Raw genomic sequence first — 17,555 nt, 5'->3', positions numbered from 1 at the left:
CATGATTGATTTGAGGAAATAACCTCCAGTCTGCAATATTCTAGTTTAAGAGCCACGGCTGTGACTTACTGCAGAACTGAAGAGGAATGTCACTCGGAAATGAAACTACTCACAGCTTTGTGAGCAGAAATCAGAGCAAGTTGAAGAGTGATTCCCCAAGTCGGTTCATTTAATTTTGTCACTTCTCTCTGGCCATGCATACAGGGAGGATGTACCTGTAGCTGCAATAACTGGGGTTCAGGATATGATATAGATATCTGATTTCAGGAGTTAGTTTAACCTTCCTCTGCCTCAGTCCAGACCATGCATGTTTAAATTGCAGGCTGGTCTGATAATAAAATGCACTATGATTATTGGCTGTCTCTAACAACACCCCTAACAAGAATTCTACTTATTTCTCGTATATTTTTATGTTTCTTCTCTGAACTTTCATCAGTATTTAGATGTAGAAACAGGGCTGGCTAAGAACCCAAGATACAGGAACCCACCAGATAAACTGCCATCTTAGAGTGGAGAGCCATTTATTATGCCCTTTCTAGGGATGTCATGGTGGCTCTCACACACCAGTTACCTTTGAATCAATACACAGACTCTTACTATTGATAGAATCTGGCAGACATCTTGGTTCCCAATGAGCATCCAACCCCTATCACTAACTGGGAAGTAGAAAGATATGAGCCAAGGCATCATTCCCAGGAAAGATCCATCATGCCATTCAACTTCTCTTATTCTCTTAGACACTCAGTTCAAGTATTAACTGGCAAGAACTTACAGAAAATCAAAGCCCACGAATAATACTAAAAAACGAACCAAACAAACAAACAAACAAGAAACGTCTACAAAGCAAGTTCCAGGAAAGGCGCAAAGCTACACAGAGAAACCCTGTCTCGAAAAACCAAAAAACAAAACAAAAAACAGTTGTAATCTTTTGAGTGCCAAGCCATGTGTGACTACCAAGATCCCACACTGCTGAAGCCAGCCTTGGTCCCCACTCTGATTTAACTCTTCCTTCTCTTTATATAGGTTCGCTCCCATCAGCATCAGTACACTCGAATACGCCTCTGAAAAGATTTCTCTGTCACTATACTCAGCTTTGACTGTTGGTTTATCCTCTGCTTACTTGCAGGTCACACTTCTTCAAGAAGTCATGTATATTTGCTGCACCCACTTCCTTACCTCCCATCCACCCCTAACCACTTGTCATCTCATGCTTGCACAATCCTTCTGACATGCTCTTGTCAATAACACCAGATTCCTCCTTGTTTCCATGCCTTTAAACATATCCACCTGTTCATCCACACAGGAGCATCCGACACAGATGACTTCTACCTCTTTTCTCCGGACATTTTCATTGCTTAAATTTTGGGACCAACCGTGTTCATTCTGATCTGCCTGTTACATCTTTTTCCTTAGCTGGTGTGCGCTCCTCTACCTGACTTCTCCATTTGGGACTACCTTCCTCCTTTCCATCCCTGCCCTTCCTTAAGGAAGATGCACCAGTCTGTAAGGAATCAAATGCCATGCCTCTGTTTCTAACAGATTTTGCCCTCAACACTAGGCCCTCAATTCTAGTCTTCTAGCTGTGGTAAAACAATGACTAAAACCAGCTTGGGAGGAAAGGGTTTATTTCATCTTACATTTCCAGGTAACAGTCAATAATAGACAGAAGTCAGGACAGGAGCTCAAGACAGAAATGGAAACAGAACTGTAGAGGGACACTACTTACAGGCTTGCTTTCCACAGCTTGCTCAGCCTGCTTTTTTATACAACCCAGGACCACTTGCCCAAGGGTGGCACCTCCTACAATGTATTGTACTTTCCCATGTCAATCATTAACCAAGAAAATATCCCTACAGACTTACTTATAAAGCCAAGCTGATAGAAGCAATTCCTTCACTGAGGTTCCCTCTTCACAGGTGACTCTAGTTTGTGTCAGACTGATAATGAGTAACCAGTGCAACTGGACAATACCAGATTCAAAGAGAATTTATAACTCTGCCTCTATCTGTCCTGAGCTCCTATCCCCACTCTTCTTAAGCAAAGACCCAGGATTCCTTCTTTTTGTCCTTTAAATCTTACTCCACATTCAAAACACCAGTAACTTCTAATTGTTTTGTGGAGGGAAAAATCAGTTTTCAAGCTTCCCAAAGTTTCTATAAACTCCATCTCCAGTCATTATGTCAATCTGGGCATTATCATGTTGCACTTACATAATGAAAGTGCTCCTAATGAAAACAGACCATTTAATATTATCTCCACCTCAATTCCTTAAGTGAATTCATAACAGTTATACATAAAACTTCTGATAGAACTTTGAATTTCACAGATCATAAAACCTTCTATTTCTTTTCCTTCCTCAAAATAATTTTAAAAAAAAGCGTAAGGGACAAAAGGAAATCCAACACTGAGTGATTTATTTTTTATTTACCAAGTGAAAGCATTGAAATCTATAATTCTAATAATTACAATGAACATGGATAATATTTATTATTATGTGCCTGACACTAGTCAAACTCTTTACACAAAAAAACTACATGAGGCACACATGATTATCTGTTTCCTTTTACAATTAAGAAAACAGGTCTGAAGCAAATTGCTTATCTAAGTTTTCACTATGAAAAATAATTTCAATTTTCACAATCCTCAAATACTACAAACACAACAACACAGACCTAAACACAATTACAATTCTAATTGTTTAGCTTGGTGAGAAACATATTGCCTTATCCTAATTTCCTCATTTTACCTCAGTCAAACAAAAACGTGGTCATCCATAGCAGTGTCTGGGAGCTGTGGCTCTCTGACAGCTTGATACTGGTTATGGGCAAAGGGGAGCTCTCAAGACTATCCCTTATGATCCACTAGTGAAAACTGATTTTGTACATCATCATCAATCTGGCACCATCCCAGACAAAAGTGTCAATAAATGGTTAAGGAGTTGACAGTCTGGCAAGACCTTTAAAAACATGGTGGAATTTCTCCAGAGAAGCGGCCTCCAGGGCAAAGGATGGCCACTGTGTGCACTATCAGCATTTCCTTTTATGAGACATGGTGCCCCAGGAAGTCAGGGATTTGCTGTGACCAACACTGGGGCCAAGACAAAGCAAAGGATACTTTTCATGACCCACTGCCTAGGCCCCAATTCATAAATTTATTTGGAAATCAGAAGTATGTTAACACTCTAGAAGAAACCACAAAGTAGGACAGTGAAGCAAAATGAAAGATTAATATCTCTAACTGTTGGATGCCCTTCAGTTGAACACATATCCCTATTGGGAGGCAAATTCTGCTTTAGTCATATTTCAAATACAATACTGGTTGTAATTATTTACTTGAATCCAGATTATGGAGTAAAGAAAATTTTTTTTTTGTGTGTGTGTGTGTGTGTGTGTGTGTGTGTGTGTGTATTTATCTTTCATCTATCTATCTATCTATCTATCTATCTATCTATCTATCTATCTATCTATCTACCTATCTATCTGTCTAATCATCCTCCCAATTTGCACATATTATCTTCCCAATTTGCACATATTATCTTTGCAAACACTAGCTTATTGTTCAAAGTAAATCTCGCAGGTGAAGTAAATGAGAGTTAGTGAAGGCTGAATTATCCAAGAACAGATTCTGGCCTCTTTGCCCCATCTCTTAAATCCAGAGGATTTAGTTATGAATAGAAGAAAGGTTCCCAGGATGTGTACTAAATGTCTACAAGTTACTGGAAAAGAAAGATTTACACGGTATAGTCTCTGGACAGAATTTAGCCCATCATCTATTTTCATACATTTCATGAACAATCATTTTTACATTTTAATTGACTGGAAATATCAAAGAACACTATCTGATGACAACTGAAAATATTTGGAAAGCCAAATTTTATAATCTGAACACTTGTATTGGTATAGAGCTATATTTGTCACACTACCTGTCAATGACAAGTTGACTGGCAGTGATTGAGGCTGTCCACATTGCCTACAAAGCATAAAATATTTACCATTTGGTTGTGATAGAGAACTTTTCCTACTCTTGTGCTAAATTAATCTCACAAACAAATTTAAAAACAAAGATACAGACTCTTCAAGTAGGAAAGGAGCTTAATTGTATTTATTTTACTGTAAACATGCCTCCGAGAGGAGACAAAAGTAATTTAAAAAGGAAAAGTAAAGTCTGAGTCGGGCAGTTAAATTCCAAATCGACATCCCTAAATTTTCCAGTCTTTATGTGCTATCTATATTGTGTTCACTACCATGTCTCGTAAATATAATATTCCATCACTGGCTTCTTACCACTTCATGTTTCTACATGTAACTACCACAAATGTCGCACAACTCCACACAATTGAGATCACTACAAAACCCATAAATTGAAGGTTAATAGTTGTCACTATAATTAACATGTGCAAGCCAAACAGCAAGACTTGGCTTTTCAGGAAGGCCTTCATAGGCATTCTCATTGAACATCAGCTGCATACAGGCACAAGCTTACTACAGATTCAGTTTTTCCTCTAACAGGGTTCTGAAGGAGGGGACTGGTCACTGAGCCTAACCAACTCACCCTGCCCCTCTCTGGTTTGGTGTTGATTCCAGAAACCACACTGATTGATAAACAGCACTGTGACTGGGGACTGAATGCACCTTCAAGCAATGGTAAGCCTGACAAGACAGGCCACCTACCAATGAGGGGCAGTATATATGATAAAAAGGTTGCAACCTAGAGCAGATATAATCACTTCATGGGGACCAGACTGCTCCTCTCAAGTAGTAACATGGTTAGTAACTTCTTCTTACCACTCTTCTCATGATCAACCAGGAATATTAACCAACACTACTTAATTATGCATACCTCCAGCACGCTCATCTCAGTCCTTTCTCTTCTTATATCATATCAGTACCCCAAACACAAACTTGGAGTCTCTAGACTCTGTTATATGTTCCTTTTCTCAATGTACCATGGATAAATCTCTCTCTAGTTTGCACAGCTAGTCATCTCTTTGGTTGATATCTTAGGAAAGTGTCGCTTTTTGGAATTTCTGGAGCTAAGGCTTTTGTCCTAAATCTTTAGTTAAAGTTATAAGGTGAAATACCTTTTTAAAAATCTAGTCTTGGATAGGATTAAAAAAAAAGGATTATCATTAGCAACTACTTGACTTTCACTTGGTCATAAAATATTCTTGATAATAACATCATAAAAAAACACATTAAAATTAAATAAATCCAGCTGTTATTTCAAACAGATACATCCAACATCCCAAAATTAAGCTAAGCTATCCTGTGTTTTCCTCATTAACCTTAATAAACATGAATCACACAGCAATGAAGAGCTTATGAAGAGGACTTAGGGAATAATCATCACTCTTCATATGTACTATGAAAATCCTATTATGCTTCTACAAATTGTATTAAGAATATTTCACATAAAATCTATTCCTATTCAACCAGAAGGGGCAATGGCAAGAAAGGATGTTTTCAAGACAACCTCTCCTTTGTTTCCTAAACTGTATCCCACAAATATTTTGTGCCACAATAGATTTAAAAAGTTTCCATATAAGTAATGGTTCAATTTCGAAATATATCAGAAAAAAAATCTCAAGAAGACTGAGATTTTAATATTGTAGGTCTTTTATGAACCTTTTTTATACTCGTACGATTGTGGATCACTAAGGCAATGTGGTTACCTTCCCAAATTTGAATAAATTCTCTTGAATGTGTTTCTAACTGATTGCCGGCAGCACTCAAGTGTCCAGTGCTGGCTAAAACTTTGAGGTCTGTTTTCTTGGCTTTCTAGTTTGTTGTCTCTTACCTTTTTCAATGCTTTTTCATGGAGAAATAAAGCACTTGCAAATTAAAAATATTTCCACAAGAAGTTGGACCTGAGGTTATTTAAGATAAAGGAATTGACTGAATGTTAGATGACAGAAGTATTTAAATAAGCCAATTCTCAGGGGGAAGGCAGAATTACCTTTAACTTTTCTGGTTATTCCAATCTCAATAAATATAACATAAAGCAATATTGCTCTACTAAGGTCTGTAGGAGAAAATCTGGAATTCATTGACCTACCCTCTTGGATAGAAACATGCATTGCATGGGTGTTAAAATTCCAGCAGTTTCTAACATCCTTCCTAGCTGGAATCAGTTCAGTAATCCTCCCATTTCTTTTGGATTGCAAATCTGTGGCCAGTTTTCTTGGCCCAATATTTTGAAGAACCCCCATTGCCTCTGTCACTGAAGAAGATGTTGGAAACTGGAAATAGCCACATATCCTAGGAGACGAGTGTTGCCAAATGAAAGAACATTGAGTTTTCACCAAGTCCAAAGAAGAATGCAATAAATGAGCTCTCTCTGCAAACTCAGGGCACTGATGAACTCTTTGGAGAAACTTTTTAACCTAAGGCCAATTTTTCTTAGCTGCAGAAGGCAGCTGTCTCTTGGCTTAACTAAACAAACTTTTCACCTCTGTGTTCTCTGTGTGTGCTTGGAGACACATCACTACCCATGATCATGGCAGGATACTCTCCTCTTGTTGAACTGTATATAACTTTTCAATGTTTAACATACTGGTTGAAGAAAAAAAAAAGAACAAATAATAAGCAATTCCACCACAACCAAGAAAACCAAACCAAAGTACTGCACTCAAAATAGCTAAGGTAGATTTAAAACAACAATACGAACATTAAAAACAAAGGTCATTTGCCTTCATTTTCTTTGTGAATAACATATTTTTCTATGTTAGTAGTTTTTTTTCTCAGCATATGTATATAGCCACTAGGTGTGGGGAAAACTTGCCTGCTAATCAAATTAGGTTGCTTTAATGGTCACTTTGAGTTTAAAAAAGAAAAGGAAAGGAAAAAAGAAAATGTCATCTCAGGGAGATAAAGACAAGCCAAACAAGAGACCATAATTTTGTGCATCCAGTAACTTGGCTTATATAGATCTCCTCAGAACCTATAAAATCCTGTGTTCTGTGAACTGTGTCAACCAGTTCAATTAATATTGTCACCAGTAGGTCATAGTGACTGTGGCATCTATTGAGTCACATTTAATCTATTTGTTTTAAGAAACTGAAATACTTCTAAGAGCTCATGCTAAGATTTTCTGCCACTAGTAAATACTACCATTGATTATCATTAATTGGGTGGTTACCTTATGCAGAACATCTTACTGTTTTACTTGCATTATTTTACTTAATCTGCAGTTACCCAAGGACATATTCAAGACATGCTTTGTTAAAAAAAAAAAAGACTAGATAAGCCAAACTTTATTCTCTTCACTAGCAAATCTCCCACTTTGCTTCATCAAAGACCAACCTAAGTAAAGAACAGAATGACACTTTCAAGCTTAGACATCAGATGAGCCACCACAAAATGCTAGTGTCAGGATGAATCCTAACAAGGATAGCTCACCTCAAGGGACTTCTCATAACAGTCCATCTCATTTCTTAATTATCTTCAAAGTGAACAAAACCATTTTTCTATGAGAAATAACCCTTAAAACATTGTCTGAGGAAACTATTATATATTCTTCTTAACTCTATGTACTGGGGATATGAAACCACTTAAAGGAAATGTTAAATACTTTTTTCATCACATTAAAGAATTCTTCTCTGCAATATTTTTAAGTAATTAAATTGGCTCATTTTACTGCTCTAGATTCTGGCCCAGTTTGATTATTTATACAAAATTATAGATATAAAAATGACATAGATATTAATGTTCTTTGATTGGCCCATTGGACAAAGCTGGACAGTAATCAAATGCAGCCTTGGTTTGTGCTCAGTCCACAACCACACAAAGTACGAAATGAACCTCACTGGATTTACTGAGCTGAAACACAAACAGAGGCCAGAGAGGTGGTTCAGTGGGTAAGGCATTTGCCACACAAGCATAAACACCGAAGTTCAGATCCCCAGAACCAATAAAAGCCTAGCAAGACTGTAATCCTAGAACTGGGATTGGGAGATGGGAAGATACAGGCAGATTCTAGGGGCTTGCTGGCCAGTCAGTCTCGCAGAAACTTCAAGTTCAGTGAGAGATCCTGTCTCAAATATATAAAGTAGAGATGAGATTGAGACATGCACCCAATGCCAACCCTTGCCCTCCAAACATGAATACTTGTACACACATGAATATCACACACATACAAAGTAACTTCCTCACAATGGCATACCTTTCCTCCTCAAAATTTAATGATCTTAGAAAGTGTCTTAGTTAGGTTTTCTATTACTGTGAAGAGACAACACGACCACAGTAACTCTTTTATTTATTTATTTGTTTGTTTGTTTATGGTTTTTTTCAAGACAGGTGTAGCTTTGGGGCCTGTCCTGGAAATTGCTTTGTAGACCAGGGTGGCCCTGAACTCACCTGCCTCTGCCTCCCAAGTGCTGGGATTAAAGGCGTACGCCACTACTGTCTGGCTTGACCATGGTAACTCTTATAAAGGAAAACATTTAATTAGGGTGGCTTACAGTCCATTATCATCATGGTGGGACATGGCAATGTGCAGATAGACATGGTACTGGGAAGGTAGCTGAGAGTTCTATATCTTACGCTGGCAACAGGAAATTGTTTGTCTCACTGGGCATGGCTTGAGCATATATGAGTCATCAAAGCCCGCCTCCACAGTGATACACTTCCTCCAGCAAGGCCACACCTACTCCAACAAGGCCACTTCTCCTAATAGTGCCACTCCCTATGAGCTTATGGGGGCCATTACATTCAAACTACCACATAAAGAGATAAATTGATATGGAAACTAAGTGCAATCTCTTGGACAAACCCATGTGCACCAAAGATTATTATGATGCAGGTGAGTGTGCACTCCCAAAATTGTCATTGTCTAAACTTTGGAGTTGCTTTTTCTTGTGCTTGAACTATTCTTCTGATGCCTTTATATAGCTAGCTTCTTTGAGCTCCAGCTATCACTGTCATACTGTTCCCAAGAGCACTCAGAGTCTCTTTTTTTTTTTTTTCTGAACTTTCCAGGTTTGTGTCCTTGATAAATGTTTGCCTCCTGTCTTTAGGTTACAGGCTTCAAGACAAAGAACAAAGGCCTGGCTCCTTTCTTCCTCAGTTCTCTGCATCTAGCAAAGTGACAGGTAGAGCAGTGGTTCTCAACCTTCCTAACATTGCGACCCTTTAATACAGTTGTTCCTCATGTTGTAGTGACCCCCCTCCCAACCATAAAATTATTTTCACTGCTACTTCATAACTGTGGTTTTGCTACTGTTGTGAATTGCAATGTAAATGTCTGATATGCAAGATGATCTTAGGCAAAAGGGTTGCCTGTGAAAGGGTCATTCCACCCCCCAAAGGGATCACGACCCACAAGTTGAGAACCACTTGAAGTAGATGCCTTTGCCTTTCACTGGTAGCAGCTTATGTAAACGAACTGGGAGCCTAATTTCTCTAGGAAGCATAGACTAATGCTCTGTTTATTTCAGATTTTCCCCTTATGGGGGCTGTTGTAGGTTTTCCTATTGGGTTCTGGACAAGAAAGCAAAAAAAAAGGAGCAATTTAGGGGATGTCAAGGCCTATCTGGGTATTAAGCCTAACTCTTCTTTAATCTCAGTTTATTGTTTTGGTTTAAGAATAGTTTAAAGAGTTATAAAGTGTAGCAAACCATTGGATATACAGCTGTCTCTGCTACTCCATAAGAAGGAATGGCTGTGCCTTTGCAGCATCACAATACTCAGCCTTCAGATGCTGGAAATAGCCCTAGCGACTTAAGTGTGAAGTTGATGTCCATTTACTCACTGTTTACTATGAAGACCTTCCTCATGCAAACACTGGTTCTTCGTCCACAGAGAGCATAGTGAGCCACATCAAAAACCAAAAAAACAGTCTACTCGTCTTTCTACCTCAGAGATGGGAAAGTCACATAACATTGCTGGTCTCTAGAGCCTTCCTTGATAAAAAACAAAGGCAAACACCAAAAATAGCAATGAAAAGTTTAAGATCTTTCCAGTTATGTAATTCTTTTTGTCTCTGTGGAATATTTTTTAGAGACAGTAGTGATGCTATTCCTATGTTGATAGTGAAGAGCTTGATATTTGAAACAAGGCATGTAGACCAGTCAAATATTCTATATTTAAGTGTTTGCACCCAAACATTCAATACCAGAATGTGGCCATTAGCCATAGCAAACATAGTGTCTTCCCATCCACGACAAACTTCAAATTATGCCCCATTTTGTAACAAGAACTTAATGTTTAGATGGTTCGTGGCTACCCAAAACAATAAACTGCATTTTGCAGGCTATCTTAGAAGTAAAAATGTGCATGTCAACCAAAGTGCTAGACCATATCAAATCCTTAGAGGAATGAGTACATCCTCCTGACTGTCCTCTTTCTCAATAGCTGGACATTGGATATAGATGGGCCATCAAGAGGCATGAGGGGATGGGTACCACTCTTGAGATGGGGGAGACAAGAAAAGACAAGACAATCAGAACCAGTGCCCTAGCCTTGTGCTTCCAAAGCTGCTAGAGAAGAAAAAGCATGTCCATTCTGCATCACCCACTGCTATCTTCTGTTTGAAAGATCAAACTCACATTCTAAAACAATGAACTCCCTAGATGATCCAGAAGTGGCTGTGTGATCCTGCAAAGTGACTTGTTCTGAGCTGGAAAGGACCTTCGAGGTTCTGTTCTACCTCTTCACTTTACTGAAGTAAAGATTGAAGCTAGAAGAGTAGACACATCTCTTGATCTTCACAGCTAGCTGGTAGTAGAACAGGTCACAGGCACCCTGAATTCCAGTTCATCCTTCCCCTTTCTGGTGCAATTAGCAAAACTCCATAGAAGTTATTCTTGACTTTCCCTCTTGGAAGGCTGAACAGCTTATTACTTGAGACCAAATGTCTCCTTTGTCTAAGACTGCAACAAACAGCTACCACCCAACACATTCCAATAAGGCTGCTCAACCTTCCACCATAGGTAGAAAAGAAGACGCAGCAAGGCCCAGGCCCCCATCCCAATGTGCCACTGCTGGGGACTGATGAAGAAGGAGGACTCAAGCTTGTACTTCCTGCCTAATGAACCCTAGCCTTGAATGTTTCCCTGTTCCTCAATGAAACTGATTATTCTCACTGTGACATCCCACAATGAAATGTTTGGGATACAGAAGCATGTCAGTTACAAATTCAGAAGGCACCTACTTTTTAGAATCTGATTCTATAATATTGTGAGGAACAATTATCATCTACATGAAATTTTCTATAAAAACTTGTGTAGTTTTTTTTTTTCTTTTTTTTATCTTTTCGCACTTTGGGTGCCCACCACCCAGCTCCCAAATAAATACACAGAGACTTATTCTTTCTTATAAATTCCTGGCCTTAGCTTGGTTTATTTCTAGCCAGGTTTTCTTTTTCTTTTTTTTTTCTTTTTTTTTTTTTTTTTTTTTTGTTTTTCAAGACAGGGTTTCTCTGTGTAGTTTTGCACCTTACCTAGAACTCACTTTGTAGACCAGGCTGGCCTCAAACTCACAGAGATCCGCCTGCCTCTGCCTCCCGAGTGCTGGGATTAAAGGTGTGCGCCACCACCGCCCGACCTCTAGCCAGCTTTTCTTAACTTAAATTATCCCATCAACCTTTTCCTTCTGGGCTTTTACCTTTTTCTATTTGTATATATCTTTTCTTTCCTTCTTAGTCTATGTCTGGCTGTTTGGCTAGGTGGCTGGCCCCTGGCATCTTCCTCTCCTCCTTTTCTCACTCCTCTTTTTTTCTTTCTCCTTCTATTTATTCTCTCTGCCTAGCTATTGGCCGCTCAGCTCTTTATTAGCCCAATCAGGTGATTTAGGTAGGCAAAGTAACACAGCTTCACAGAGTTAAACAAATGCAACATTAAAAAATGCAACACATCTTTACATCATTAAACAAATATCCCACAGCATAAACGGATATAACACATCTTCAACTAATATTCCAAAACAAACTTGCAATGGGAATAACTTCAACTGTCAAAGGGACAGAAAAAGAAACACATAAATCACCCAAATATCTACCATGGGCGGCAGCTCTCTTTGGAGAAGGGAAGACACTACATAATAGTGATTAAGAAAGTTGCCAAATGTATCATAAAAAGTAAACAACACATTCTAGATATTAACAAGGTCCTGGGGATTCATCCTTCGATTCGTTCTCCCTCTATCCTTAGATACCCGGCTTGTAATTACTTGTGAAGCCATACATTTGTATTTGAATTTCACAAAATCCCATTTTTACATGCCAATGCGTCCCATTTCTTACCGTCCTCATTTTCATCAAACACTGGTGCTTTGCTTGACGTGTTGGCTCCCATGGTAAAGTCTGCACTGATATGGTCAGTCTAGTTACAGGATGCTGGAAGAAATACTCATCTTTGTCCAGTATAAGTCCTGCAAAGTTAGGGGTATCTACAAAAAGAAGGAAACAAAGAAATAGTATAATATACCTTGTGACATATGCCCTAAATGAAGATTGTAACAAAAACATTAGCTTGTATTGCTGTAGTGGAAATATTTTGTCCTTTAAAATTATAATAGATACAATAGTGTATGGGACAACAGGAGAAGTCATGCTACACAGTGTCATCAAAATCCAATCTGTGCTCACAAAGTGGGAGGACAGCAAAATATTTTCCCAGGTATTAAGAAAAAATTAAGGTAGTAAGTGACTATCAAATAAAAATAATATTAGCAAACCTCTATGTTTTAAAGAAAATAGGCTAACTTTACATTTCCATTTTTTGCTGTGTGACCAAGAACAATATTAAAGTCTTCACTCTTAAGCATGAAGTTGTCTTATTTTTCCCCTCACCTTGGAAGGTACCACGCTGGATTGGACGTTACTAGCTAGTAGAGGGCATCCTCCAAACATTTTTCCTTCTCCTGGACTTGGGGATGATAATGGTTTTTACCGAAAAGGAGAGTTAAATGTCATCTACATACATTTAACTCTTTGTAAATATATGGCATATATGTAAACATATTATATATTCATATTATATGACTCCTATGTTGTATCATATGAATATACATTATGTGACATTTATAAATTTTGCCTGTTTGGGGGGATATTCTCTTACAGAGCTGAGACTGGCCTTCAACTTCCATTACCTACCTCAGCCTCAATAGTTTGGAGAGTAGAGGTGTTCACCACTAGCCCTGGTTCTTATACATGTCCTGATGTACTGAGTACACAAATGTAGATACACACTTAATACAGCAAATTAAATTCTTTTATAGTATACATATTCAGCAATTGCTGATCATCCTAAAGCTCAAATTAAATTATATAACCGAGAGATAAAAGCTCCTTTAAAATGTACATTTATTCATTGATTCCTTTTAAAATGTAAGTGTAAAGACTCTTGCCATCCCGGAACCTATTAAGCAGAGGCAGTGTCTGGGTTCCATAGCTAAAAATTGCATGACTGTGGCCTTGAAACAGTTACTTAGCCTCTGGCCACTAAAATGGGGACATAATAGTGCTTCCTTCAGGAGTCACAAGCTCAAACGCCTTTAAGTGCCAGGAAGCTCATACAAAAGACCAAACCAGACCAGGTACAGGACATTCAGGCATTATGAGGACAACAGCAACATTGGCTTAATCTAAAAAATGTACTTGAGATCAGATGAAGAAATGGTTGCTGTGTGGAAACACTGGCCAGGGATCTTTAGAACTACTGAAACAGGCCGCAGAGCCAGATTTTATAAAAGGACACTTTAAAATTCAGTTCAGCTCTACAGCTCAAAAAAAATATTATGCTTGGGACAAATATGATTTATAGATACAGATAGAGAAGCAATAGAAGTGTAGTAATTAACAAAGTACTTGGCATATACAGTATGAAAAGAGTAAATGTTTGTTTCTACTATGTTGACAGGTACAATATTTTCTTAGCATTTATTATTTTTCAGTTGCGGACACTTGTTGGCCTTTTGTTCTGTTTTGTTACTTTTTCCCCTTGGACTTTTTACACACTAAGTAAACACAGATTAGATGCAGAAATAGAGAGAGCACCCAAGACGGGCTGGTTTACAAGTAAGTTATTTTTAAGAGGACTTGGGGAGTCCCTGCATATAGAAGAAAAGCTCATTTTCTCATTAGGAAAACATAAGTCAGGCCTTCATTTGGAAGGAAGATCCATTAAGGAATCGCTACTTTTCCAACTAAGTGCCAACTGCTGGCAAAATGCCTTATGGTCTTTAAAAAGAATCATTAACTGTAGAGCAAAGAAAGAGTCAGCAATTAGGAAGTGACCAATTAAATGAGCTAGGCTTGGGGAGAGGGTTGGGGCAGGTGGCTGGTGGCTGCATCGAGCTCAGTGGGATTATTGAGATCCAGGAAGATAGAGAGAACTATTGTCTATGTAAATTAAAAAAATCAAAAGGCTTTTAAACAAGAGAACAATGAATAAAGAAAAAGTATGTAGACTGCCCATTTCATTTGGTGGAGGGTCAAGAAGCAGAATGGATCATCCTTTGTGCTTTATTATTGCATGGAGAGCAGGAGGAAAAGTGAATAGCAATGACTCTATTACTAACAGCATTAGAAAATCAATCCTATATATTTGAAGGAACAATGGTTGTTACCACTGCAGAGTTGGACTATATTCGCTTATATCTGGTAAAAACAAATCCTGAATGCATGCTTTCACACCACACAGCAGCTCTACCATTCTTGTATTTTTCTTCACACCTTATGTTTTTCTCAAGTAGCCCATCTTTCTGCTACATAAGATGTGCCAAGCATTGACCTTGCACTTTGTCAAATCAGATGGAGAAAGAGGTGGAAATATTATCTCATTTTCCCACATTTTAGACTTACACTCTGGTGTGCAATTTTATCTACTGCCTAGCCATCAATTTCACTGAGAGAAAAGCACATGTAAAGGGAACCATTGCCATGATGTTTAGAAGAGGACAGGTAAACAGTCCTAGATGATGGCTTAACATCTTCCCCCATAATCTAGCTGAGAACTGTCTTTAACTTTTTCTCCCCCAGTGGATAACCAAATTAGGTAAGTTTCTTTCATAACTAGAAAAGAAATGGGCCTTTCTCTGGCAGGAAAATGGTGACTCATTCTTTCCACTCTGTTGAATAGAGAACAGGAGAAATGTTAAGACTCTTTCCCATAAAACCTCTACCCTCTCTGACCTCCTGTTCTGAGTCCCCAGGGTCAGCTAAGCGTGGAGAGCAGCAGCCATGTGAGGAAAGGGGACCCTAAGCATAGGAAGAGGAAAACAGATTTGTCTTGCAAGAATGGATAAGAGTTCACACTCTACTTTGAGTCCATAATTACCAGATTATTAAATGTAGCCTAATTTGCCAATATCGGCATTTCAAGTGTGGCTCGTAGCCCTGAAAGGTGGGCTGCTCTGAGTAGCTCTGTCTCCCTAGAGACTCCTAGAACTGGAGAACACCAGGTGTGATGCAAGAATATTGCAACATCTGACAGAACCGTGTAGATTTCATTATCACAATGTGTGCCCAGTCATAATTATTTTTTTTTGCACTTGAAAAACAGAACTTAAACTGAAAATATTTAGAAACACAAGAAAGAACAAAAATGGGAAAGAGCCAAGTTAGCAACATTCTCTGTTAACAATTGTTTGTATTTTTCAACTTTGTTTCATCGTTTTTAGGTATTGAAAGTTAGCCCTCAAGCCAAATAGACAGCCTTTCCCATCTCCCAAAGACAGCTCATGGATCAGCACACACCTCCGCACTTTTAAAATGGAGAAGTGTTTTAAAATAAGCCACCTGAACCGCACCACGGAGGGTGCACCTAGCGTCTTGCTGGGCTCATTAGCCATCCTACTTCTGAGATATAAGTATGAGCACGCACGCACACACGTCTTTACAACTGTGGTTTTAAGTGCCGCCTAGCCATCCACGGTGTGAATACAGCACACTTCACTTTTCTGTGTGAAAGTGTTCAAACTCCTCAGCATTGGATGGGGCAGGAGACGATAACAAGCACGAGAAGATAACAAGCAGGAAAGCAATGCTAGCCTCTTTTCAATTTAGATGAGAGAAGCTGGTGGAAAAACCACCCCCCACTCATTTCAACCCAGAGAGTATTTTAAGTCTTTGGGACAGAGGTGGTGCAAAGCTGGAGAAGCCAATGAGGGCGATAGCTAGAGTGGGTCCTATCCTCCATCTGGTTGTGCCAGCCACGCTGACCGACTGCCTTTGTGTTCTTTCTCATCCCTCTCCCCTTGAACTTCTCAGCTTCCCACCAGTGCCCTTCTTCACACGGGGCTATTCCCTATGTGCAATCTCTACTCACCCACTCCGTGTCCTTCCTCCAGCCCTTCCACTCACCTCAGAATGATGCTTCCATTCGAGGAGCTGGGGCTGACCGCACTCCTCAGGCCAAGAGCAATGGGCACAGAAGACACCTGCCTAGCAGGACGCGGCTGCAGGAGCAGCCAGTTAGGGCTGCGTGCGGGCTCAGGCACCTGCGGCTGCACAGGGGGACCCAGTGCAACCGCGCAGCTCCCCAGCGAGGGGCGGGTCCCGGGCGAGGAGGAAAGCGCCGAGCAGCCCGCCAGGGGCGTCCCCAGACGGCGCCCTCCCCTGGAGCGGACTGCCAGTCGCCTGGACCCGTGCCAGTCGCCTGGGGACTGTGCGTCGTTGGCGGGGGCCGGACAAGCGCCCCGGGAGGGCGAGCTGGAAAGCAAGAGGGCGTGGCTGGGAGCCGGATCGCTGGCTCCGCTGGCTCCATCTCAAGCATCCTCCTGCTGAGCGCTCCCCAACTTCTCAGACCCGGCCAGGAATCTCCCCAAAGTGGTCCGTGGAGAGAACTCCCGTTCCCCCATCCCACTCCGTGCAGCAATGCAGGTGGTGGGTGTGAGGGGGGCAGGTACTAGATTCGGAGAAGTAAGGGTAGTCCATGGCTTTTTATTGCTGGGGTACTTGAGGCACAAGACAAGGAAAGGTTGCCCACTGTAGCAGGACCATCTTTGGGGAGACTCTCCTGGCCCCCAGCTTTTCCTTCATCTCTGTACACTCACCTGCTGGTGGAAGTAAGAGGGGGGACCCCCACAAGTACCAAGAGAGAGCTGTCAGGTCGTCTTCCGTGGCAGTTCCGTCTACTTCCCTTGGCAGTCAACATCACAGCTGAAGTAACTTACTATTTCTCTCCAAGGCCAGGGTCACACTATCCCGGCCAAGGGAAGAGTGGTGCAGCAGCTGCTTCAGAAATGACCCCTATGACAGCGGGGCAGCTGCTGGGCGGGACAAATAAACAGTGGCGCATCTAGTTTGGAAGTGGCAACAAGTTCTGTCCATCCTCACGTATCCCTGCCATATGAGAATTCCAGATAAATGCTGGCGAACACTCAGAGAAACTGAAGATGAGAACTTCGGGGTTAAAACTCCCATTATTTCTAAACATCTGCAAGTTTTCACAATGTTTTTAAAACTGTTTAAAAAAATAATAAAACGGTTAAACAGAATGTGTCTGCGACTAAAATGTCGTCTTCAGAGTGCTACTCGCAGATCTGTCCGGCTGTGGTTCCACGAGAGTGGAGACACAGAACCAGAGAGTGGAGACACAGAACCATACTGGAACTTCT

General features: G+C 40.2%; 1 protein-coding gene across 2 annotated transcripts in view; it reads right to left on the bottom strand.

Annotated features, from left to right (window-relative positions):
* Stk32a (serine/threonine kinase 32A) overlaps positions 1–16,483 on the bottom strand; it is a 113,856-nt gene extending 97,373 nt beyond the window's left edge. For both annotated transcript variants that reach the window (XM_059246521.1, XM_059246522.1), the window contains exons 1-2: positions 16,300–16,483; positions 12,238–12,383 (exon numbers count right to left, since the gene is read on the bottom strand). In XM_059246521.1, the coding sequence (XP_059102504.1) occupies positions 12,238–12,289 (52 nt within the window). In that variant the 5' untranslated portion in view covers positions 12,290–12,383; positions 16,300–16,483. The remainder of the gene's footprint in view (positions 1–12,237; positions 12,384–16,299) is intronic.
* Between the last annotated feature and the right edge of the window lie 1,072 nt (positions 16,484–17,555).

Source organism: Peromyscus eremicus, chromosome 19 (genome assembly GCF_949786415.1).
Source record: "Peromyscus eremicus chromosome 19, PerEre_H2_v1, whole genome shotgun sequence".
In the NCBI taxonomy this organism is placed as follows: Eukaryota; Metazoa; Chordata; class Mammalia; order Rodentia; family Cricetidae; genus Peromyscus; species Peromyscus eremicus.
This window is presented reverse-complemented; position numbering and strand designations above follow the sequence as displayed.